The sequence below is a fragment of the Chiloscyllium punctatum genome, chromosome 37 (assembly GCF_047496795.1).
Source record: "Chiloscyllium punctatum isolate Juve2018m chromosome 37, sChiPun1.3, whole genome shotgun sequence".
Taxonomy (NCBI): Eukaryota; Metazoa; Chordata; class Chondrichthyes; order Orectolobiformes; family Hemiscylliidae; genus Chiloscyllium; species Chiloscyllium punctatum.
In genome coordinates, this window is record NC_092775.1 from 14,321,747 (window position 1) to 14,348,827 (window position 27,081).

At 42.7% G+C, this 27,081-nt stretch overlaps 1 protein-coding gene across 7 annotated transcripts in view; it reads left to right on the forward strand.

Moving 5' to 3' along the window:
• The first annotated feature begins 5,499 nt into the window (after nucleotides 1-5,499).
• Nucleotides 5,500-27,081, forward strand: part of LOC140462885 (tumor protein p53-inducible nuclear protein 2-like) — a 47,198-nt gene continuing 25,616 nt past the window's right edge. For 2 of the 7 annotated variants that reach the window (XM_072556306.1, XM_072556313.1), the window contains exons 1-2: nucleotides 5,500-5,795; nucleotides 6,201-6,277. In XM_072556306.1, coding sequence (XP_072412407.1) covers nucleotides 6,205-6,277 — 73 coding nt within the window. In that variant the 5' untranslated portion in view covers nucleotides 5,500-5,795; nucleotides 6,201-6,204. Of the gene's footprint in view, nucleotides 5,796-6,200; nucleotides 6,278-6,462; nucleotides 6,532-9,399; nucleotides 9,598-27,081 lie in introns of those variants that run through there. The other 5 variants (XM_072556307.1, XM_072556308.1, XM_072556310.1 and 2 more) reach the window with 5 other exon arrangements.

A 27,081-nucleotide genomic window follows, 5' to 3' on the forward strand; every position in this document is an offset into this window, starting at 1 on the left:
AGGGACTGGCTCTGAGCTGGCAGCTCAGAGCCCATGAACAGTGCACATGTAAATAAAGGGTGACTTGGTGACAGGATACTGGCCTCTGTGCAGTTATTTCAGTGGCGACGAGGGAAAACAGTATGTGCCTGAAGAAGATTCACTCACAACAGTTGTCTTTGAGCTCCATTAAGCACTTCTGGCATTATGCCTTTATTTGGGAAACTTGACTCATTCAATCTTGATGCTGAAGACTGGGCCCAGTATGTGGAAAGAATGTGTTATATTTTCCAGACAAATGACATTGGGGCAGATGAAAAGCAATGAGTAATCCTTCTGACTGCTTGCGGACATGAAGCATTTTCATTTATTAGGAGCCTAATTTTCTCTGAGGCACCAGATACTTAAACCTTTCTCATGAATTGACAGGTCTAGTTCAGGAATATTGCAAGACACTGAGACACAATCCAGTTTATTAGGCAGTTTGAGAACCAGGGAATTATTACAGGAAATTCATACTCAACCTGGCCTCCATCTTGGCACCACTACGCCTGTTATTGAAAAAGGATCAGCCTTGGAAACGGTCACATAGCCAAGAAGTAGCCTTTAGGGAAGTGAAAAAGCAGCTATTGTCATCTCAGATGTTGGCCCACTATGATCCAAAGCGAGAGGTGTTGCTGACATGTGATGCCTCCTCATTCAGTTTCAGGGTGGTGTTGGCTCACCAGTGGCCCAATGGAGCAGAACACCCGATAGCTTATGCTTCCTGGACTTTGGCTGATGCCAAACCCAAATACTGCCAGATAGAGAAGGAAGATTTGGCGGTTATCTTTGGTGTGAGAAAGTTCCACTAATAACTTTATGGAAGCAAATTTGTAATAGTAACGAATCATAAATCCCTGCTCAGGATACTTAAAGAAGACAAGGCTGTGTTGGCCATAGCCTCTGGTCAAATTCAGCAGTGGGCCAATATTCTTAGTGCGTACAATCACTGGTTGAAACACCATCCAGGAGGCCAAGTAGAAACTGCGGATGCATTGAGTTGCCTCCCACAGGCAGATACACCACTGGTAGTGCCTCCCCTGGAAGAGACCATTCTGGTTTTAAACTTTCTAGACACCCTTCCAGTCACTGCTGACAACTGTGGACATGTGAAGATCTCATCCTGGCAAGACTAAAACAGCTGGTGGTGATGGGGTAAACAAAGGGCCTCAGAACCAGAATTGAAACCTTTCCAGACCTGGTGAGACCAGATCACTGTAGGAGACTGCATATTACTACGGGGAGCAAGAATGATTGTCCCATGCAATGGTCACTGCCAGACATTGGCTGAACTCCACCAGGGTCATCAGGGGTTTCCAAAATGAAGATGCTGGCAAGAAGCTATCTCTGGTGGGCAGGATTGGATGCAGACATGGCTATGTTGATGGGGCAGTGCATAGAGTGCCAACAAGGACAACAATTACTGCCATTAGCTCCCTCACAATCACAGGAATGCCCTGACTTCAGTTGCATATCAACTATGCTCATCCTTTCATGAGCACAATGATCTTGGTCATTGTGGATGCCCATTCAAAGTGGTTGGAGGTGCACAGAGTTCATTTGGCAAACTCAGGCATGACGATTGAAAAGCTTCGAGCATTGTTTGTGATACACAGATTTCCGGAAGTATTGGTCATGGGACGTCATTTGTTAGCAGAAAATTCCAATATTTCCTGAGTCAAATGGCATTCAGCATGTTCAAACAGTTCCATACCATCCATCATCCAATGGTCTGGTTGAAAGAGCAGTCCAAACATCAAAGGCAGGCTTGAAGAAATCACCTCCAGCTTCACTCAACACCAAACTGTCCCAATCCCTGTTTGATTAGAGGACCGCCCCATGCAACTACAGGGCTATCTCCAGCAGAGTTGCAGATGGGGAGAAGACTCTGCATCAGGTTAAGCCTGATATTCCTAGACCTGAAGGGGTGGGTAAAAGGGCATCTGGAACACCAATGCTGGCCACAAGCTTCCTCTATGTGCGAGAGAGAGAGAGACAGTTTTACTTCAGGGGACAACGTTGGTGTTGAAACCACAGAAATGGTCCTGCATGGATACAAGGCAAGGTCAGGTCTCATGACACACGAAGTTTGGAAAGGTTCAATGATCCTGAACAAACATGTGGATTACCTGAAAGCTGCTAACTCACAAACAGTGCTGGAGGAAAACTTACCTGTCCCCTTAGAATAGCCAGCACGGCTGTCAGAATACCTGGAATCTTCCCCTCCATCGCGCATCAAAGAAACCTCAGAGTCTGAGATGGATGCAGCCTTGATACCATTATCGGAGGAATAGGAGGAAAATCTCCTGAGACGGTCTAGGTGCAAGAGATGGGCTACTGTCCTAACACACCAATGTAGGAATGGTCTCCGCATTTTGAAGAGAACTGATTATGGTAATGGACTCTGTGTACCAGAAAGGATTCCGTATGTTGGTGATTGACCCTGTATTGTTGCTTGTTTGCTTTATCACCTGCACAGAGTCAGAGGAACCAGACCTGGGGGGAAAACATCACAGGAGAAACCTCAACAAAAGGGACAGGCCTGCTTCCCCTGGACTTGGGAGGGATGTAGTGATTGGTATGTGGGCCAGGTGGTCTCATTGACTGAGATCCTTGATTGGGGTTGTTAGCCTGGTCCAATCAAGGAGCTCTGGCTGACAGACATAAACAGTAGTGTCATTTGCTGCATCCTGGAGTTTGGAAGTGGACTCTGCCTCTGGGAGTGGATCAAACCCCTGTGAGATGAGTTGTTCCTGTGGGTAGGCCTGGCCCTTGTTGGTGGACTAGACCTCTGTAAAGACTGAACATCTGTGTGTGTGCTGGGAGGTGAGCATTTGCTGTGTCCTGGGGTTCGGGAATGGACTCTGCCTTTGAGAGTGGACCAAACCCCCCCGTCAGTTAACTGCACCTTCACAATGTACTGTGTTCCTGTGAGTGAGCCTGGATCTCTGTGGATAAACCAGGCCTCAATGGAGACTGAACACCTGTGTGTGTGTGTGTGTGTGTGTGTGTGTGTGTGTATGTGCTATGGGGTGTGTATTTGCTGCCTTCAGGAGTGGACTCTGCCTTTAGTTGTGGACTCGATCTTGATATTGCATTCTGCATGCTGGAGAGGATGCTGTTCCTGGGAATGGTCTCTGCATTTTGAAGAGAACTCTGTGTACCAGAAAGGATTCCGTATGTTGGTAATTGACCCTGTATTGTTGCTTGTTGGCTTTATCACCTGCACTATCTTGTGTCCCTGGGTCTGGCAAGTCTCACTGTGAGCTGGGAGGCCTGAAAGCTGTCACAGGAAAGTTGGAGGGTGGGTACGCCGTCCTCTGCACCAGATGCCAGTCGCCCCGAGAGGTGGAAGATGGATAGGCTGTTCTGAGCGCTGCTGCCCCGAGACGGGGTAGGCGGGACAGGCTGTCCAAGGGGTGGTTGGAAGGTGTGTCAGAGCGGGCGAGAGCCAGAAGGTGCGTTGGGGCAGGCTGAGATTCAGAAGGCTTGTGGGCTGCCCTGCATGCTGTTGTCCCAGGGAAGGGGATTGGCTCTCCTAGAGGTGGCTGGAAGGTGTGTCAGGGCAGTCCTCAGGCCAGATGGCGCATTGGGGTGGGCAAGAGCTAGATGGTACATAGGGGCAGACCGAGAAGGCGGGTAGACCGTCCTCAGCACTGTCACCCTGGGCAGGTACTGGGGCAGGCTGTCCTGGAGATGCCAGAAGGTGCAAAGGACGTTTAGGTCATCCTGATTGCTGTTATCCTGGGGGGTGGCAGGGGGAAACAGAACGGGCTGCCCTACAGGTGGTTGGAAGGTGTGTCAGGGCGAACTGAGAACTGGAAGGGGCATGGTTCAGACCGAGAGCTGGAAAGGGTGTAGGGTGGGCTGCCTTAGAGTGGCCGGAAGGTGGGAGGGATGGGTAGGTTGCTGCGGGAGTCTGTATTCTATGCATTATTTTTTTTATTGGACTGTCTAGTATGTATTTGTTACTGTTACCGTTTTGTGATGACAAAGTGGGATTTAGTTTGTCCTCATTTCTCTGAAAACTGGTTGAACGGTGGGGTTTGGGGCTTGGCTTTGCTGCTCCTTTTCTTTGTAAAGTGCTGTTTCTCCGTATACAGCTATTAATGTTAATTGTTTTGTGAACTGTATTGTGTACTAATTTAAAAAATATAAACAGACCTGCCAAGAAAAAGAAAAAATAAACAGGAGTGTCAGAGGGGTTTGCTTCCTGTAGCGGCCAGCTCTGAGCTGCAAGGTCTCTTGCAATTAAAGGGTGCCTTGCTGACAGGGTTACCAGCCTGTGCGCAGTTATTTCAAATTGTTTGCTGGTTCAGAGATTGAGCTGTGTCAGAGATGGCTTTGCCAATGATATGGTCTGGGGAGCCGTCAGACTTCATGAGGTCAAAGATGGATTTGTGGGAAAGAGGCCATTGCAAAGGAAACCCAGTAAGAACAAGAGGAGAAGCAACAAGGGATGTTAAAGTGCCACATGGTTTTATGCTGCTTATTAAAGCATCAAACAGATCCACTCGTTTCCAACACCTGGGCTAGCAATCTGTGTCAATGTTCATGCCCATAAAAGTCTTGCAGTTGGCAGTGATATGACCTTGACATATGCCATCTTCTCTCAACGTTGGCACATACCTGGGAAGTGGTCACTTGCTTGCCCTGCCGTGACAAAGTGGGTAAGGAAAAGGATGGCTTCCAGTCTCAGACTTACCACCCCCGCAACCCCCGTCCTTTTTAATGAATTAGGAAAGTTTCAAACAAAATGCCCCAGCCACACAAGTCCAAATCAAACGTGAAGTCTGACAAAAGGGGCGTACTGTATGCGGTTCAGCAGTAAACAGGACCTGACAAACCTGCAGAATGTGTTCGTGTAAAAGACAAACAAAAAAAAACGTTTTACAACACAATTTTGCTTTTCAAGTTTGCCCTTGCAAAGATTCAACGCAGAATCAATGCTAGAAGCTCCCATTGATAAAAAAAATACAGGGCAATATATTCAGGATTGTAGTGTCCTGTCACTCGCTAATAACGCCGCATCGACATTGGCCTAGATATCTGAACAAACTGTTCTTCACGCCACCGCCCACAAACAGATCTGGAGGCTGGGAGACACCCAGAGAGCACCTCTGACACTGAGTAACATTGCTGGGTAGCTAGAGAACAATCTCTATTTATAGGGAAAGAGAGGGAGTGGAAAATGTAAAGGATTCCTACACTTTAAAAGAATTTATTTTTTTAAAAAATATATAAAAAGCACTGTTTCCACACTGACGCTTGCATTTTAAAAACCTGCGAGGTCTCAATGAAAGTGACATCAGACATGATCCTGGATTTACGCATAATCTCCCTTCAAGGGAAAGAAATTGCAATTGCAAGGTCACGTGGGGATGGGTGAGTTGGACGCTGATTGGCGGGGTGATGGTGATAACGTCACAAAGAGGCCCCGCCCCCGATCAGCTGTTCAGTCAATTCCAAAATCTGATACAGTCCGCGGGACCAACTGGGTGCAAAATAACAGCGGCACTGGCTGGGGGGGGGGAAGGCTTTCTTCTGAGAAGAACGAACGTCTTTTTTTAAGAAAACAAAATACACAAGCAGTCAGTACTCTACTCCTCCCCTCCCTGCTGTATTCGCAGATGTGTTCTACCTCACTTGAACAGCCCGTGTAGTTTCTTTTGAAAATTTTGGTTTTCATCTTGTTTACAAAGTGACTGCAAAAAATACTTGACAAACACGGGAAGAGAGAGACAGAAACAGAGACAGAGACAGAGAGAAGGCAGGTAAGTATCTCTTCCCCTCCCTCACTGTGACATCTTTCCTTGTATTATAGGTCAGCTTTTCTTATTACAACGCTTGTTACTTGAGGCTGCAGTTGTTGTCAGGTATTTAGTGCTTTTGCTGTTGGACCTTATTATCCTTTCAGTTTGTTTCCTTTTGGAGTTTGAGCAGATAATTTGTTCCTGCGGAAAGATATTCATGATTCCCACTGAACAATACCTACCGCATTTCCTCCTCCTAAACTGTTATCGCTGTGACTTAACTCCCGCTTAGATTGTATATAAGAGCACTATTTCAGTGTATTATGTAAGCCTTGTTTTGCCAGTCCCTTGTATAGTATCGACCTGAAATGGACATTGATGTATGTAAGCGTGTGTTTGAATATGTAACCATCTGCTTTTCCCCAGAGGGATGTTAACTCGGAAACGGATTAACTATTGTCATTTTTTTAAGAAAAAAGTGAGGGATTCTGCACGCTATAATTGTGAGTCTTCTGTGCAGAGTATTGCATTTGTTACTCTTATTGTATATCTCAGTTTGTTGTAAACCGGACTTGCTGTCAATCCATTGTGAAAACAGCTGATTTTGTTGGTATTGGATAGTTGGGATTAGTCAATAAGGTGACGTGAAGGTTATTAACATAAAACACAGCAGCACAATGACGCCATCCTTCTTAAAGGGGCCACCTCGATCACACTGGCCCCTGAAACTGCTTTTGTCTGTCTTTACATCTGAACGGTAGGTTTACCCGTAGTTAGTTAAATGAGGGGAGGGAGCCAGGTCTTTAAAAGGCCCTGACCAGGATCAATTTTATAGAAATTTATATTTTGAACATTGATGTAATTTCAGCTTTTCTAACATACTTTTTTTCAAAAAATGTAGATTTATTGTACTGTTGCATACCACCAAATGTCGGTTTTGTAGGAGAATTTGGAAAACTGTTTGCCCAATTCCAACATATGCCAACCTCTCTTCGCTCCCACCCCACCCCCCAATAGAAATTTGAAGCAAGCACAGACATTGCTGGAGAAACTCAAGTCTCTGGCAGCATTTAGCGTCATAGCGATGTGCAGCACGGAAACAATCCCTTCTGTCTAACTCGTCCATGGCCGACCAGATATCCTCAGCTAATCTAGTCCCAATTGCCAGCACTTGGACCATATGCCTTTGAACCTTTCCTATTCATATACCCATCCAGATGCCTTTTAAATGTTGCAATTGTACCAGCCTTCACCCACTTCCTCTGGCAGCTCATTCCATACACGCTCCAACCCTCTGGGAGAAAATGTTGTCTCTTGGGTCCCTTGTAAATTGTTTTCCCTTTCACCCTAAACATATGCCCTCTAGTTCTGGACTCCCCCACTCAGGGAAAATACCTTGCCTATTTATCCTATCCATGCCCCTCATAATTTTATAAACCTCAGTAAGGTCACCCCTCAGCCTCCAACACTCCAGGGAAAATATTGCGGAGAGAGCAAACTGAACATTTTAAGTCCAGTGCCCCCTCTCAGTGCTGTCACTGAAGTCCAGCCACTGGTCACAAAACATTTAATTCAGTTTCCCCTCTCCACAAATGCTACCAAATCTGCTGAGTTTCTTCAGCACTTTGTTTTGTTTCAGATGTCCAGCTTTTGCACTTTTGGTTTTACTAACCAAGATCTGTGCAGTGTCAATTCATCCCATCCACTCCCCCCTCCAACCCAAGCCGCCACCACCAGGAAAGGGTTAAAATCTGCAGTCGATTTCAATCCCAATGTCAAGGCTCTTAGTGGAAAGTATTGTTTGTTATTTTGGAATGTTTTGAAGTGGCATATCTTTGAAGAAACTGTAGGAAGAGAGCAGGGTTCTTGATCTATATTCAGTGCTGCCCACTTATGAAAGCTACCAGGGGATGTCAGGGAAACGAGAGAATATCAAGAACAATTCTATAATTTCAAGTTGAGAACCTCCTGCTTCTTCCTCAATCCTCCCTTGACACCCCCCACCCACCTCCAACAACCTGGCATTGTGACCCAGTGGTTTGTAACTTAGTAAGGAATTTCCTTAGGAACTTCTCAGTAAAAGGATATTCTAGTGAGGCAGGGTGCAAAAAAAGGTAGTGGAATCCTAGCCTGACTATTTGCTGTTGCCTGTGTTGATAAAGTAAGTTCAGTTCTGCCTTTGATTTGGTTGTGATCTTACGAGTGTGTTAGGAATTCTGTAATCTTGTGTTTATGACTGGGCCTATTGTATGGTGGATGAAATTACATTGGATTTTTCAGACACATTTAGCAGGGCCTTGGGTGTCCACTCCTGTCTACACCACCCATCTCCAAACAAGAAATGCCAATATTCTATTTGCAAGTGTAATTGCTTGTTCTGATGTTTCTACAAGTGTGCACAAGTCTCTCAAAACATCAAAATTTCACAAGTTTGGCATTTTAAATGCACTGCTTCTCTATCCTTACAAGTGAATGACTGCCTCCTTCCTCATTTTATGCCATTTTATTACCTTGTTAACCATTCTCTTAGCTAGTCAATATTTCTTTGGAGTCTCCATGTCCTGCTCTCAGCTTACATTCCCACCTAGATGTGTATCATCACCAAACTTGGATACTTTGTACAGCTTCATGTAAGTCATTAATGTAGATTGTAAATAGCTGAGGGCATTGAGTTGAATGCCATGGTGACTGCAGTACTTTTCAGTGTAAGTGGTGCAATGTCGTTCAGGATGAAAGCTAGCATGTGAGTTTGCTATGTCTTCCTGTGTCTGCTGAACAAGTTTCCCATGAGATTCATTCCTGATGGAGGGCTTTTGCTCAAAACGTCGATTTTCCTGCTTCTCGGATGCTGCCTGACCGGCTGTGATTTGCTTTTCCAGCACCACTCTAAACTAGACTCTTCCCATGAGATCTGCCCGGTCTTGTGAATCAAATGTTTTTTTTAATTAAACAACAGCATTTCCCTAACCCTGTTCCCTGCACCTGTTCCACCTAGACTTCCCTCCCAAATAACCCAGCCAATTTAAAAACAGTATGTATTTTCAGGATGCTGTTGAAGTTGGCAAGGCTGCGCTCTGAGGATGCAGCAAAGGGCTATTTCATTGTAAATGTACAACTGAATAGCTTCAGGGACCTTATCCAGGAGTGGAGTTGTGTCAAGGTACCAAATTCCTTTCACTAAAGGAGCTGAATGAACTGGTTTGACTGTTGTAACAACAGCAGCTTAATTGGTGGCAGTCCATGATATAGTGCATGATCTATAAATTTGAGTTGCTAGTCCAATACAAAACCTTCACCATTCCATAGGTGTTGTGGAATACTATTGTTAGAACTCAACATTTGTAGCACTCTCGGGCCCAATTGGCACTTTTACTCAGTGCATTGACTGTTCCTTCTGGTATACAAAGTGTTGGTGGAGCTGGCAGTTTTGCCATCAAAATTGCAATACATATTATTCAATGATGGATTAATTGTGGCACTAGTGTTTATTGTCCTACTTTGTGTATTTTGTGTGAATTATACGCGTGTAGGAAGAGAACTGAATGCTTTATTTGTTCTTTTGTGGCCTTCAATATCCAAATGATGCAACTTCCTGCAAGCAATACGGTGATTCAGAACAACATGTAACTTGGTTCAGATCTTTCATCATCTAATATTAGTGTTATGCACACCAAAGCATCCACGATGACTGTGTCCCATAAAAGTAAGCATAAACTGTTCTATCATGAGAAATGTTACTAAATTAAAATCCCCTGACACTGTTCACTGGCGAAAATAAGAAAACAAACTTTCTCGAGACTTGTAACATAAACCGAATACTGGGGTAAGTCGTCAGATGTGGCAGCATCTGTGGAGAGAAATAGTTACCATTTGCGGATGAGTATGACACTTTTTTTTAATAAACTACTTTTACTAGTATTCTCTTCATTCTTTTTGTCTTCCCTCGCTTAATCATTAATTTCCAATCTTGCACTTTATCGCCTTGCACACACTCAGCTTATTTTGTTTGTGTGCATTCTCATTCTCTGTCCTTTCTAATGTACACTCGTGTTTTTTCCCTTTTCTCTCGTGCGTTCTTTTTATTTGTCTCCCCTCCCTTACCGTTTGTCTCCTACCACACTTTTTTTATTTCCTCATTCATGTGCCACTATGACCTCTCAAAACTTGATTCTTTTGTACTTTCAATCATACTTTCAAAGTTTTGTTTGATTACAACATGTTGACTGGATTACTTGTGACAATTTAATGCATTGTATGATTTCTTCCAGAAGTGAGTGAATGTTACTGAGTGACATTTTGATGATGAGTCTGGAGACAAATTGCAAAGAACAACAATTAATGAATGTAAACTTCATTGCCTTCCTGTTATTTTGATATTTGGATTCTGCTGGTGTCACTAGAGCTTTAGGCGTTGCCCTCCTAGGGTTGGGTGGCAAACGTTATTTATTGCTGATGTTGAAGAATCATTATGATGTCCGAGGTACCTGGTTTGATACAGAAACTTCCAAATGTTATGAAGTCTACAAAAATATCGTAGGACCTTTTCTAAAGCCTTCCATTGTCATAACTATCTAGTTCATAAGCTCTCTTATTCTAAGGCATTTCTTTTAAAGTTACCTCTGATACAACTTTGGTCGCCTGTCCTAATGTCTACCTACATGGTGTTTTCTTTCTTATCCTGTGAAAACACTTGGGCCCATTTACTGGGTTTAAGGTATTGTCAAGCAAGAAAACAAAATGCTCAGCAACTCTTTATACAAAGTCTAAAAGATTAGCTTCTTGCCAATAAGTAGAATTAAGAGCCTTTCCAGTGATGTGTCAGGCCATTGTGAACTGGCCCCACACACACACCCACACACATTGAACCTTCTTAGCCTGTCTGTGTCTGTTATTGAGATTCCACAAACCCGAATCTCGGTCAAGTTTTGAAAATCATCTAGTGGGCATTGTTTGACATCCTTCATTGTGGTGCATGTTTCTGAAAGTTGTATAAACAAAAGTTGTCAGTAAAATGTTCATATACAAAGTGTTAAGGTCTCTAACCTCCAACATCTCTTTTGTGTGCTAAATTTTATGAAGAAAAATGTGCAGGCAACTTTCAATTAGCTGTGCAAATATGTAAAAAGGCTTGAGGATATATTAAACTTTCGCCTTTATTGTCATCAGTAATGGAAACATTTGTTTTGCTCCCTAATGAATGATTCACATGAGGATGTATGTTGATGGTCTTTTATTTTGATGACTTCTTAGATTTATATTTCATTGAGTATAAAAAAACATGAGTACAGTGAAAAGTGTACAAAGTTGCCATTCTCCAATGCTAGCTTTGTAAACCAATGACAGGATTAAAAACAAAAGGTGAAATAAAAGAAACAGCCAAAAGAAAAGACAATGTTTGGATCACTCCCCTACCACCTCCATGAGTCCTCGCCACCAGAAAAATAAAGACACAAAGTCTGTCCCTTGATCTGTGAGAACACAGGCACCCCAAGTTCCTGCACATCACCACAGTTGGAATGTCACTGCCTGACTACTGTACAAGGCAGCAAGATCTCAGTAACACTGAAGTATGTAAATAGTACTCTGCATATAAAATTAAAGCACTACCACTGAGTATGCATGGGGCCCTGGTTCTGACAGCAAGTTTGCATTATTAAGGAGAACAACAATTAAAGCTTTTATAAAGTTGCCAGAGATCAGAGATTGCCTTAAAAATAACTCTTTCACACTGTGCTGTGTTAATATGGACACCACTCCAAGTGCAAACTCTATGAACCTGTGTTTTGCTGGGGGTGCCACTTTTTACAAATGCAGACTTTGGTCAGAATCTGAGCGTAAAGTTCTAAAAAAGAATATAACATTTTTCATGACCACTGGGGGTCTCAATGCACTTTGTAGATAATGAATTGCTTCTGAAGTGTCGTCAGTCTGTTAGTGTAGGAAATCTGCTGTGACTTCCTATTAATATTTCATATGTGGTTGCTAAAATCTACTGGTGCTGAAATTGATTCATAGCCTTTTCCAAATAAAGTACACAGGAAGTGACCTAACTGTTAAATTTATTTAGTATGTTTTTGAAGATGAAGTTACTGCAGTACCAAGTGTACCAGGAAATACTGCATTTTTATGTGATGCAGTCATCACAGCTAAAGCAAACCGTTGTAAATGCTCAGAGCTTTTGTCATGTTGATTTCAAATAAATTTTACATGGTGCCAGCAAAGTTGCAAATGATCCCATATCCTGATCGAAGTGTGTACTTCATGCGTGCAAGGCAGAAAAACTATGTTGCTCTTCCTGATGTGCTGATTGCCCTTTCCTTTCCCCAAAACGAAAGGGTTTTTAGTCAAATAAAGAACTCCGTGCTGCAGGATGGACCTGTGAATCTTTTGCCAGAATGAAGTGATGTCAGAAGCTGGATCCAGGAGCCACGTCAATGATGCCAAAGGCTTAAGGGAGAGCAAATGAGGTCGGAGGAATGAAAAGCTGGGTTTATACTCATGGAGTTTAGAAGGATGACAGGAGATCTAATTGAAGCAGGCAGAATACTGAATGGCCTGGACAGAGTAGATGCTGGGAAGGTGTTTCCATTGGTAAGAGAGACTAGGACGTGACGGTACAGCCTCAGAGTAAAGGGAAGACCTTTTAGAACTGAGATATGGAGAAACTTCTTCAACCGCAGAGTGAATCAATGAAATTCATTGCCACAAAAGGCTGTGGAGGCCAGGTCATTGAGTATGTTTAAGACTGAGATAGATAAGTTCTTGATTGTTGAGGGTTATTGGGGGAAAGGTGAGAGACTGGGGTTGAGAAACTTATCAGCCATGATTGAATGGTGGAGCAGACATGATGGGCTGATTGGCCTAATTTCTGCTCCTATGTCTTTCGATCTTACGGGCTAAACTGTCCTTGTGTGTAAAGGCATGAAAGGCTTAATGCTGAGCAATGTATTAAGAATTGCTTAGCATGATTTTACATGGAGTCAGGTGGGGAATGAACAACATTGGATGTAGAAGGAGGAAGACTTGTGGAAGTTTCCCTAATAATCTCTATGTAACTTATGTTTATTGTAACTTGTAGTTTATTGCTTGATAACAAGTGGTTAAAACAAGAATGTAAGATGAGAGCCTCTTCCATGAGACGACTACTGCACTCCAGCCCAGCCAGACCAAGTGGCCCCTGTGGATCCCTGCCAGGAATATGGATAGTGGCAGTGCCATAGAACATAGAATATAACAGCACAGTACAGGCCCTTCGGCCCTTGATGTTGCACCGACCTGTCATACCAATCTGAAGCCTCTAACCTACACTATTCCGCGTACGTCCATATGCTTGTCCAATGACTAAAATGTACTTAAAGTTGGCGAGTCTACTACCGTTGCAGGAAAAGCTTTCCATGCCCTTACTACTCTGAGTAAAGAAACTACCTCTGACATCTGTCCTATATCTATCACTAAATCTAGCAGATGGATCTTGCGCCATAATGAGGGTATTGAGACTCCTCTTACAACGATGGAAGTGTGGCAGGTGGCAGTCTATCCTCTTGACCTGCTCTGTGTTTTCATTTGCACACACTCCTTTTTAATGTGCACTCTTCTCTCAGCATATTCTGCTTTCTTTACCCACCCCCTCTATTCACTCCTCCAGTTTCACTTTTCATCAAATCCCCTTTTGTAGCCATTTAATCTTCATTTTTAAAAAAACTTTTCATCGATCCCAGTTTAAAACATCTCTCGGTTCTATTGGTTTGAATCAACTTGTTCAGAGATGTTCTTAGACATCTCTTGAGCAGGTGGGATTTGAACCTTGACCTCCTGATCCAGAGATAGTGTCCCTATCAGCGCAGCACAAGCACCATTCACTTTCTGTTGATCCTGATCTCAGCTAATGTACTGGATTACTCTGCTCTCTTGAATGACCCCGTAATAGACAGAGGGATTCGTCCCAGCAATTGGTACATGAATTGTAGGCTGGGTGAAGGAGGGAAAAGCAAGATTGGGGACCAGAGGAAGGTTTGGGTGTAAAGAATTTTCTACAACACTTGTTAGTTGGAGCATATATTGGCAATTCTGCCTGCACATGCCAGCAACAGAATGTTTTGAGTCGGTTCCATTTTGTGGAGTTTGATCTAATCTCAGTTTCCAGTGTGAGGTTTATTCCCCATTCTACTTTGGTAGAGAATGTGAAAGAAAATTTATTTGAATTTGATAATCCCAAAAAAAATTCAGAAAGGGTAGCAGATGTATAACTTGTTTAGTATTTGTACCTGGTTAAATATTGCAAACTCCTTGTTTTTTCTATTTTAACAAACACAGTTATAGCGTGTATCACCCTGAAAAGATTTTATGAATTTATCTATTTATTACTCTCACCTACATTTTAATGCAGTTGGCAGATCTTGTAACTGAAATAATCAGTCCTTCAGGTCTCTGCATTCTGGTAGGGACGATTACCAGAAATGAAAGTATGGTTTTGAGATTTGATTGTGGAAGTGATGGGGTGAGGAAAGGAACTTTTTTCATTTTGTAGACATAAGACCAAAGGACTGCAGCTGCTGGAAGCCAGAGTCAATAGATGTGGAACTGGAAAAGTGGCTCCACATCTATTGACTCTGATATGAAACCCATGTAAGTGAAAACAGTAAGAACTCTCAAACGTCTGTCTTTTTTTTTAGAAAAACAAGTATGGAAATGAACAAACTACCTCTTGTCAGCTTGTGTAATGTTGTATTTGCTGAGTATTCGGTTGAGGCTATTTTAGGAGCTGAACTTGAGTGAAAACTTTCCACTGGTGCAATGAGTCATTTTGGATTTGCTTTCAGATTTGGGCAGTGGATTAAGCCTGATAGTATGGGACATGACTAAGGTGGTAAACCACACAGGAAGTAAATTGAAAAGGTGTGATTGGATTACATCTAGTGCTGGCTGTTTAAAGACTGAAGATTGTAGGAGATGGTAAAGACTAGAAGGACATTTGGAATCCATACTTAATGAAGCTCTGGGGAAGAGTTTGAGTAGGATGGGAAAGCTAGTTCATAAAAAGATGCCTTGTGACAACAGAAAAAAAAACTAACAAGTTTTTAAAAATATATTGCGCCAGTTTCCTATCCGAACTGTGCTGCACTTGGCCTGAATTCTGTCAAAATCACGTGGTTGAACTGTGTGGTCAGTCAGTGTAGCATTGGGTCCAGCTGAACTTTCTAGTGCAAATACTGCTGCAATGATACACTGAAACAAATTCTTTTACAGTTAACTTTTAAGTTGGATCCTTGCAATTATTTAAACTCTTAACTGTGCTCTGTGCTTAAAACTGAGTGCAGTGAAGCTTTATAATGGCAAAGTTCCTGAAAAGATTTTAACTGTAGCTAGCTGGTAAGAAGCTTTTCTGCAGGGTCAGTGGTTCAAAAGACTCGAGTAGAGTAGCAGTTGTTAACAGTTACAAAGAAGAGCCTAGGTTGAACCTTGGACACTGGCTGTAACAATAGTATAATGCAGATGGATAAGATGATAAAAGAATAATATATATCATGAGGCTGAAGAGAGAATGGAGTCCTCTGTACCGGTGAGAGGTGTACCTTGGAAAACAGCGTTACGTTCTGTGTATAAATAAAAGTTAGCAGAAACCTAACAGAATCTGACAGTCACTCTCACATGAGTAAGGGCAAACATTCCAGACCACAAACTGCCAGGCGAGAGAAGGAAATCAAAGTTTGTGAGAAGACTTGTAGCTCGGGTGCTCGTTGTTGTGGTTCTGTTCGCCGAGCTGGGAATTTTGTGTTGCAAACATTTCGTCCCCTGTCTAGGTGACATCCTCAGTGCTTGGGAGCCTCCTGTGAAGCGCTTCTGTGATGTTTCCTCTGGCATTTGTAGTGGCTTGTCACTGCCGCTTCCAGTTGTCAGTTCCAGCTGTCCGCTGCAGTGGTCGGTATATTGGGTCCAGGTCGATGTGCTTATTGATAGAATCTGTGGATAAGTGCCATGCCTCTAGGAATTCCCTGGCTGTTCTCTGTTTGGCTTGCCCTGTAATAGTAGTGTTGTCCCAGTCGAATTCATGTTGCTTGTCATCTGCGTGTGTGGCTACAAAGGATAGCTGGTCATGTCGTTTTGGACTTGGTCTGTGTGTGTGGCTTTCCTGTATACCTTTGTGCTGAATTCGCCGTTCGGTGTTCTCTGTACCATCACGTCTAGGAATGGGAGTTGAACTATGAAAGCAACCACCCCAACACACACAAACAAAGTTACATCAAGACACTATTCAAAAAGGCCACAACACACTGCAGCACACCAGAACTGCAAAAAGAGGAAGAAGAACACCTATACAATGTATTTGCCAAAAACGGACACCCCGCAATTTCATCGACAGATGCCTAAGGGAAAGACAACGGCACGAGGACATGCCGCAACCCAAAGGACTAGCCACACTACCATACATCAGGAGCATTTCTGAACTGACAGCCAGACTACTGCGACCACTAGGACTCATAACAGAGCACAAACCAACAGCCACTCTCAGACAACAACTCACCAGGACAAAGGACCCGATACCCAACATGAGCAAAACCAATGTAGTGTACAAAATCCCATGCAAGGACTGCACAAAACACTACATAGGACAAACAGGAAGACAGCTACCGATCCGCATCCATGAACACCAACTAGCCATGAAACGACATGACCAGCTATCCTTAGTAGCCACACACGCAGATGACAAGCAACATGAATTTGACTGGGACAACACTACTATTACAGGGCAAGCCAAACAGAACAGTCAGGGAATTCCTAGAGGCATGGCACTCATCCACAGATTCGATCAACAAACACATCGACCTGGACCCAATATACCGGCCACTACAGCGGACAGCTGGAACTGACAACCGGAAGCGGCAGAGACAGGCCACTATAAATGCCGGAAGAAACATCACAGAAGGCTCCCAAGCACAGAGGATGTCACCTAGACAGGGGACAAAATGTTTGCAACACAAATTCCCAGCTCGGCGAACAGAACCACAACAGAGAGAAGGAAATCTGTGCCCTCACTATGCAAAATGAAATCTCAAGCTATAAGCTGTGTGGCAGCAAAGTCCATTAACTGCAAAAACCTGGGCAAGGGAAGGAAGCAAAAGTAAATGGGTAGGTATTATGTGCAGAAGAGGCTGGACTTTGCTGTGAAGACCATAACATTGGGCAGTAAACGGAGCCTTCCAAACTGTGATACTACCAGTAAATCGGTTGGTTTAGGTTGGCGTTACAGATTGATTCACAATGGTTTGGGTTTGCATTGAATGGACGGACCTCAGATGAGCATGAGGATTTTGTATTCCAACAGGAAAGAGGGGGCAATTAGAAGTGAGCTAAAGAAAATAGCAAAAGGAGCAGCATGGTAGCTTTCCTACAGTACTTTGATTAAAAACCTGTTCGTTCTATATTGTAGCAGCACACTGTAAATGGATGTTTAAATGAGTTGTTTATGACTATGCAAAGACCATGTATGATTGCCAACTGCCAAAAATAGCCTTGCATTTATTTGATTCTTTTGACCATTTGGATGTCTCGAAGCACCTTTCAGCCAGTGAAGGACTGTCGAAGTCCAGTCACTATTGGAGCTAATTTAGATTGGGAGCAGTTGCTTCCGCTTATAGGCCAGTCTAGGGCCTCCGGGTATAAACTCAGTAAGGAGTGGTCCATTTAAGACAGATGAGTTTGTTCTCGGAGGTTAGTGAATCTGTGGAATTCTTCTCCATAGAGGGCTGCGGAGACTGGGCCATTGAGGTTATTCAAGGTGGAGATTGACAAATGTTTCATCGGTGGCAGGATTAGTTGTTATGGGGTAAAGGCAGGAGTGTGGAGTTGAGGATTATCAGATCAGCCCTGGGCCAAACAGCCAGCTTCTGCTCCTACATCTCATGGTCTAATTTTCAAGCAGAAAGAAAACTCCCATGAACAGTAATGCAATAATAACCAGATCATCAGTTTCTGTGATGTTAATTTGAGGGACAAATGCCAGTAGTAATTCCCTTCAAACAAGTCCCTTGATCATTTGAGTCCACCTGAGAGGGCGCTCTCTTTAAAGACTTCTCCAACTTGTACCATCGTTGACAGTGCAGCACTCCCTCAGTACTGCACTGGAGTGTCAGCATGGATCCCTAGATCATGAGAACAGAAGGAGTAAGAGCAGCAGGTCCTACCCTTGGGGATGGAGAATTCCAAAGATGCACAACCTTTTCAATTAAGTACTTTCTCCCCATCTCCATCCCAAATGGTTACACTCTTATCCTGAGGCTTTGCCCCCATATTTCAGATTCCCTGACCAGTGATTATAGAAGGCAGAAGTGGGTACTGCAGATGTTGGAGATCAGAGTCAAGATTGGAGTGGTGCTGGAAAAGGACAGCAGGTCAGGCAGCATTTGAAGAGAAGGAAAATCTAGGCTTTGGACAAAAGCCCTTCATCAGTGGTGATAGAATCTGAGTCATACAGCATGGCAGCAGTCCCTTTGGTCCAACTCGTCCATGCCAACCAAATTTCCCAAACCACACTCGTCCCACTTGCCTGCATTTAGTCCCTATCCGTCTAGACACTTCCTATTCATTACCTATCCAAAAATTTTTAGATGCAGGTACACTTACAACATTTATCACTTCCTCTCAGTTCATTCCACATACCCTTTGTGTGAAGAAATTGCCTCTCAGCTCCCTTTTTAAATCTTTCTCCTCTCCTCTTAAAAATAATGCCCTCCAGTTTTGAGCTCCCCTACCCGAGGGAAAAGATCTTTACCAATCACTTCATCTGTGCATCTCATGATTTTATAAACCTCTTAGGGTCACATCTCAACCTCCTAGGGGGGAAAAAAGTCCAGGCTTATCCAATTTCTCCTTATAACTCAAACCCTCTAGTCCTGGTAACATCCTTGTAGGTCTTTTCTGCACCCTCCCCAATTTAATAATATCTTTCCTATGGCAGGGTGATATCACTCAATATAATCTCTCAGCATCTACCCCATTCATCCCTTCAGACCTTTGTATGTTTCAATAGGAGAGGCTCTTGTTCATCTAGACTCCAGAGAATATGCACCCAATTTACTCGGGGTTTAGATTAGAGTGGTGCTGGAAAAGCACAGCAGATCAGGCAGCATCTGAGCAGCCTGACCTCCTGTGCTTTTCCAGCACCACTCTGATCTAAACTCTGGTTTCCAGCATCTGCAGTCCTCACTTTTGCTTACCCAATTTACTCAGCCTCATCATAAGACAACCCCTCGTCCCAGGGAACAATTTAGTTGTTGTTCTCCAGAGCTGGAGTACAACTTGGAACTTGGTGACAGAGGCACCAAGACTACCAATAGAGCTGCCCGTCAATTCACAGCCATTCAAAAATGTCTGTGAGCAAGCTAGAAGATACCGTTTTTTTAATAAATAAAGTGTTATTTTGTTTTTGTTCTTTACAAAAGTGTCTTTTAAGAAAACGTTTGCAAGGCACACCATGCAAAGTTTCTTTTGCACTATTGGATCAGGGCTGAGTTTAACCTTTCAATATTTGTCAGTCACCATGGCACTGTCTCTCAGTGTTATATTAATTCAACCACTCCCCTTCTCCTGGAAAGAATTACCTTTGTTAATCAGATTTAACAGCATGTGAAACTCTTTGTGGTGAAACAAAGTGCCACTTATTATCGGATTTTAGTTTTGTTCAAGTCTTCAACCAGCCTGTGCTGAAATCATTCTTTGTCCAAAATATTGTAAATAGTCTCTGTCTTACTTTGTTTTAATTTCCACTTCTTCTGCATTCATCTAGATATTGTCTGGAGTTTCCAGGCAAGTAAGATGGATTTTCTTAAATGAATGTTCTATATTAACTGTTTGCATAAATTCTTTAGTGAAATGCTTGTGTGGTCTAGTACTGTTGATGTAAACCGTTAATGACCTTCCAGACATATACTAGAATTTATTTTTCTGAAGGTATTAGAACTTGTGTGTTTTGTGCACTTGATTCCCAACATGTTGTTTCTTAACTGGGCATACTTTCTGGCAGAAGAGGAGTAGAATCTAATTGCTTTCTCCACGGGATAAAATTGGCTGCCCTGGCAGTGTATAAATTGCCTTGTTACAGAGCAGTATCGGAGGTACCTATCCTTGAGTACAGCTGACTATTGGTGAGCCTGTTAATCTTCTATTAGATTAAAATCTCCTGATTGTAATGCAAACATGAGGAGCCAAGCTTCTCCTCTCTGGGAGTACACAGCATTCCTAAGGATACGAGGACAGATGTGCACAGATGTTGCTCACTTCAACCTGGAAAATATTCAGTTTTTATGCACCCCTGTCAATTGAGAGCAGGGAGCAGCCAGCAGAAAAATGGCTGAAGGCATTGATCATAATCCCATAAAGTACAGATTTGATCTGACAAAAAAAATTCTAGAGTTATCTGATTGCACAATGACTGCACATGTGGCACGCTGGACAAGTGAGAAATGTGGGGAGGCAAAGTACCATTACCTACAATGATATCAGCATACATTCAAGCAACTGAGCGATTTCCAATACAAGATGTGTTTTTTGAGATAAAGTATGGGGACGCTAAGCTAGATGGCGACAGTGATGTTAGAACGTAGATGTAGAACATAGAAAAGTACAGCACAGAACAGGCCGTTTGGCCCACGATGTTGTGCCAAGGTTTAATTCTAATGTAAAATACAGTAACTTACACACCCCTCAACTCACTGCTATCCATGTGCATGTCCAGCAGTCACTTAAATGTCCCCAATGACTCTGCTTCCACCACCACAGTTGGCAACGCATTCCATGCATTCACAACTCTCTGCATAAAGAACCTACCTCTGACGTCTCCTTTATACATAATATCTTCAAACTATGACAACTTGTACCAGTCCATCCTGCCCTGGGGAAAAGTCTCTGCCTATTGACTCTATCTATTCCTCTCATTATTTTGTACACCTCGATCAGGTCACCTCTCTTCCTCCTCCTCTCTGGAGAGAAAAGTCCAAGCTTATTCAACCTTCCTTCATTAGGTAAGCCCTCCAGTCCAGGAAGCATCCTGGTAAACCTTCTTTGCACTCTCTCCAAAGCCTCTGTATCTTTCCTATAATAGAGCGACCAGAACTGGACGCAATATTCCACGTGTGGTCTCACCAGGGACTTGTAGAGCTGCAGCAAAACCTTGCGGTTCTTAAACTCGATCCCCCTGTTCATGAAAGCCGAAACACCACATGCTTTCTTAACAACCCTATCCACTTGGGTGGCAACTTTGAGGGATCTATGGACTTGCATACCCAGATCCCTCTGTTCCTCCACACTGCCAAGAATCCTGTCTTTAATCCTATATTCAGCATTTGAGTTCGACCTTCTAAAATGCATCACTTCACATTGATCCAGGTTGAACTCCATCTGCCATTTCTCAGCCCAACTCTGCATCCTGTCTATGTCATGATGCAGCCTGCAGTAGCCCTCTATACTATCGACGACACCTCCAACCTTTGCGTCATCTGCAAATTTACTAACCCACCCCTCAACCACCTCAAAGTCATTTATGAAAACTACAAAGAGCAGAGTCCAAAGAACAGAGCCCTGTGGGACCCCACTCAATGCTGTCCTCCAGGCAGAATACTTTCCATCTGCAACCACTCTCTGCCTTCTGTCAGCCAGCCACCAGAAATGGTGACAGTCCTTTTGGATTTTTGATACCTGACTGGAATTTCATTCAGATTGCCTTTGCCTCGATGCTAATGTTATGGACAGACAAAAGGTGAATATGGCTGCCTATAAAATTTATTGCATAGAAAGAGACCATTTTAACCTAACTAGTCTGTCATTATCACTAATACTCCACGTCATCCTCCATCTAACCCAGTCAGCATGTGATAATATTGCTTTCTCTTTCATGCACTTACTTTCCCTCAGAAGGCATTTCATGCTATCTGCCTCAAACTACTCTGTGGGAGCACATTCCAACTTTTCTCTGGGTAAAGAATTCCCTATTTATTAGTTATTATCTTTGGTCATCAATCCCAAATATAGAAGGCAAGAACAATGAATGGGTGATAGTACCAAGACACAGAGGAGACTGAAGAAATGGTGACAGTCCTTTGGATTTTTGATACTTGACTGGAATTTCAATCATATTGCCTCAGATGCTAATAGGAATATGGAAAGCTATTGTATAGGCCTAGTCTCTTTCAAGCATCTCTAAGAAAACAGCTGAAGAGAGCATCCTTACTCACGAGTGTGTCACTACTTATTTTCAAGTACTCGCACATTACAATTGCCACTTCTGGGGTTTCAAAGGCACTTGAATGGGCTAAAAGCAATTAAATCTCATGCAGTAAAGTATTGTGCTCAGTGTTTAGCTATCCACCATTTTCTAGGGTTTTTATTTAAACAAATCACTGAGTTGTGGGTAATGCTTGCTAAGCTAGAATTTATTGGCCATCGCAAATTGCCCAGAAGGCAGTTCAGAGTCAATTACATTGCTGTTAGTCTGGAGTCCCATGTAGCCTAGAACTGGTAAGGATGGTGGATTTCCTTTCTGACAGAATATTAGTGAACCAGATAGGTTTTTCAGAGATCAAATTTTACTACTTGCCATGGTGCAAATTAACAGTGTGCCCTGAACAGGAGCCTGGGGTGCTGGATTGCTGGTGAAGTTACATTACAGCTACACTGAGATTATTGGGTGTGTGCAGGAATGTAGAGTTGAGATTAAAATCTGTTCATCCATGAGCTTATCGAATGGCAGAGCAGGCCCAAAGGGCCTATTCTTGTTCCATGATCATAAACACACCACTGCCTCCACAAACATGCACACATTCTTAAGTGTTGCTTATGTGTTGTGCCTGTCATCCATTCTTTGAATAGGTACCAATGCTAATGTGTTTTAATGCTCTATAGTTGTCTCTATAAATTCTGTTACTGTCTGACTTAAGCTTGTGGGGTTCTCCCTTCAAAAGCTGTATTGACTGAGTGTTGGGTGATGCCTCTTCACTATTGGGGCTGCATTATTGAGGTAGAATGCTCCTGCAACTTTACTCTTGAGTCATGGATAGGATTGCCCTCCCTCTCTGTAGGTCCTATAAATGCTTGTATCAGAGGAATTATGTGATTATATAAATCACTCTCTCATACAATATTTCAGTTCTTCACTTCAAATCCTGATCACAGGTCTCTGACAGTAGGATCATCATCTTCAATGTATTCACTTCCCATTTACCCTAGAGCACAGCCCGCATTACTTTATTTTCCACAATCACAAACCTTTCTGATATCACATCTCCAATGAATGGTGAGTCTTCACTATAGTTTTCAGACTGCTATAATACCAGTAGCTGCCTTTTGGCAATTTCTAGATGCTTCAGACCTCCCAGAGCTTACAGGAGAGAAATCTTGAAGCAGCATATCGAGTGCAACGTTTCCCACCAATGGGCAATCTCCCACTGAGAAACCTATCCCATCTCTAGCTGTGGCCTGAATTATTTATTGCCCATCCCTATTTGTCCAGAAGGCAATTGAGTCAACCACATTGCCGTGGATCTGAAGTCGCATGTAGACCAGACCGGATAAGGATAACCACTCCTTTCCTAAAGGGCATTGGTGAACCTAATCAGTATTTTTTCTGACAATTGATGGATTTGTGGTCATCTTAATTCCAGATTTTTTTATTGAATTCAAATTTCACCCATCTGCCATTTATGGGATTTGAACCTGGGTCCCCAGAACATTACCTGGGTCTCTGGATTAACAGTCTAGCCTTCATACCACTAAGCCATCCCTTCCCCAAATGTTTTACAGTTAACTATGCAACAATTGTAACCACACTCTAAAGGTGGAGTTTGCACATTCTCCCCGTGTCTGCGTGGGTTTCCTCCCACAGTCCAAAGATGTGCAGGTCAGGTGAATTGGCCATGCTAAACTACCCATCGTGTTAGGTGCATTAGTCAGAGGGAAATGGGCCTGGGTGGGTTACTCTTTGGAAGGTCAGTGTGGACTGGTTGGGCCAAAGGGCCTGTTTCCACACTGTAGGGAATCTAAATGAAACTAATCTAATCTAAAATGCTTTGGGATAATCTGGAAGGTGCTGTATATACAGTAGAAGCCTTTTCCTTAACCCAACTTTCCAACATCTTGCACTGGATTAGAAACTCTAGGCTGATGATGCTATTTGAATCCGTCTATCAAATTCCAGTTTGTGATTCACTACCAACTACCTAAAGTATCTGGACACCTCAGTAGGTTGTAACCTGTAACTCTCTAGAGTATTGTTATTACATCCATTTTGCAGCGATACCTAATTACAATGATGGAAACAATTCTCTAACTGGGAAAATATAATGTATGATTCCTAAATTACTACAACATAAACCACAAGCCTCTTATTTTGGTAGTTTTTATATCTTTACTCTCTGCCCTTGGAGAATAGATTGAGGCAGTGGAATGATTCTCAGGCTGACACACTGTAATGATATAGGAGCTAGGTTACCTGAGTAAAAACAAAGCACTTGTCCCACTTTTTTATAGATGACGCCCTGTAGATGTTGAAAATGAACTGTAAAGAACAAAAAAAATTGCTATTTAACTCCCAACTGGAAATTATAGCTCTGCTGATTGTGCAATGAGCTAAATACTGGCTGTGGGCTCTGCTTTAACACACCTATCCCTTTGTGTCTCAATGTTCTGGGTTCAATCTCGCTCCAGAACCTCCCCACACAAAGGTTGACTTACAGAGAGCACACTGTACTGCTAGATAAACGTTAAAACCTAGGCCAGCCCCTCCACCACGCCTCAATGTAAAAGACCCTGTAGTATAAAAGTTTGAATTCTCCTCAGTGGCCTCAGCAATGACTTCATCAGTATCAGCTAAACAGATCTCCTGGCCGTTATCACGCTGCTCATTGTGTGAACATACTGTGGGCAAATTGGTTGCAATGTTTCCTGTATTAGAATTAGGTTTTATTGTCACGTGCTCAAGTACAGAAGTGCATTGTACAGTTTTTAAAGTCACCATTGTCCAGCACTATTTTGGGTACAAAGGTACCGAGGTACAAAATCTTGAATATAAAGTAGAAAATAAAGTTAAATGTTTAGCATTACAGTCCCCAAGTGCTTAGCTATGGGTCTGGATCTCAATTCTTCCACCTCGATGCTGAGACCATCGCTGCCCTGTTGCCACACAACCATGATGCAATTCTTCAGTGTCATCTTGCTGTCGCCATGAGACCAGGCTAGGCCGATCTTGACAATGCAGCCACTGTTGAAGCTGCCAGCTGCTCTCCACAGAAGGGAAGGTCAAATGTAAAGGAAGAAATAATGTAAAAGCAGACAAGTCTGCGCTGGCTCAACTCCTTGCCCCTGATGCCATGTAGGAATGAAAGGTAAGTAGAAAGAGGAAGGGGGGTAGGTAAGAAAAAGAAATGATTCGGAGCAGATGGGCTTCAGTGCAGGAGTCCTCCAATCCTCCATCTTGACTGAAACTCCAGGCTGTTCTATAACGTGACAGTTGTGTTCCTCTGCAACCCTGTGCTATGGGAAAATCGCTAAAGAAAATCACACTGTAGAAGATCACTATAAACATCACTATACCGATTCAGCAGAAAGTTTGTTATCCAAATGTCATACACAATTCATCAATTGTGTTACAGCCAATTCGTGTTGACGAAACGCACATTGTACTGAATGACCTGGACATGTCAAAAGTACTTCACTTGAGCAGTGTTTGAGAGAAACACTACACAAAATCAAGTATCTTTCCCTCTTTCTGAATTACTGCTAAATGTTTAATACTTGTGCATCTGCTCTGTGGTTAGTCAGACAATTAGCTTTGTTTGCACTAGACTAGAACAATGGAACGACTAGCAGAATATTCTTAAGAAAAAAATCATTGAGGTTGATATCACTGGCAAGGCTGGCTATTTCATTAAATATAACTGAATGACTTGCCAACTAACTTTACAGGGCAGTCAGAACTTAAGCCCATAGATATGCGGTAGAGCCAACATATTGTTGGTGGAAGGCAATTTTTGTTCCCTGATGGACTTGTGATTTTTTTAAGCATCCATCCGACAGCATCACAGTTCTGAGGAAGGATTACTTGACCCGAAACATTAACCCTGATTTCTCTCCACAGATGCTGTCAGATTTGTTGAGCTGTTCCAGCAATCTGTTTCTGATTTACAGCATCTGCACTCCTTTCAGTTTTTATTTAGCGTCATAGTCACTTTTGTTGGTGCCAACTTTGTTTTCCAGATTTTGAAACTAAATTTTAAATTCTCAATGTGAACTCTTAGTAGAACTGCTTTCAATTAAAGTAAAGCTACGTAACAGTCTGTTAGAGTTTGTTTGCTAAATGTCATCCTCTGTTGGGGAGAGAGAAAATGTATAAGGTTATTCCCTACGGTTTCTGGAATTAATGTGATACTCTGTCTCGTTTTTACTTAAAAGTGGAATCAATGAACACAACTAGATTTGCACTACTAGCAGTTCAATACTGCACCACTCCCCAACCCCTGCACTTGCTTTCTCTTGACAAAATGCTACATTTTGATTTGTAGCAAAACTCCGAAGTTAGTGGAACAGTTTTCAGAGGAATAAATCAGCCCAAAAGAGGAATATTACATTAATGGAACTGCAAGGAAACATGCCTTTTGACAGTTTGTTGTGGAATTCCTATACTACTGTAATTATTTAATAAAAGTTGCCCCTGAGACCCATTTTAAATCTGGGATTCATGGGATTTGGGGGTTGCTAGCGAGACTTGCATTTGTTATCCATCCTTAATTGCTCTGGAGAAGGTGGTGGTGAGCTGTCTTTTTGCAAAGCTGCAGTTCATCTGCTGTAGGGACATATGCAGTACTGTTAGAATGGAATTACCAAGATTTTTACTGTAACAGTGAAAGAACAGTGATATAGTCCAATTCCAAAATGGTGTGATGCTTGGAGGGGAGTTTTGAGGATTTGTAGTTCCCATGCATCTGCTGCCCTAGCCCTTCTGGATTATGGGTTTAGAAGGTGTTGTCAAAGGCGACTTAGTGAGTTGATGCAGTACATCTTGCAGATACACTTCTGTGACTGTGCATCGATGGTGGAGGGAGTCAGTGTTGAAGATGGTTGACTTTAAAGAGTAATTGCAAACTGTTGGCTTGATGGCCTTATTTTCTTGCCATCACGTCACTTGACGCACCTATTATGATGTGGTGATACTTGAATGTGAACACACAAGGAAATGTCCCAAATATCACGAGTTTGCATGTTTAGCCAATTGAGTGCTGGAAAATTTTATTTCTCTTTTTGAAAAGCAAATTCTATCCCTATA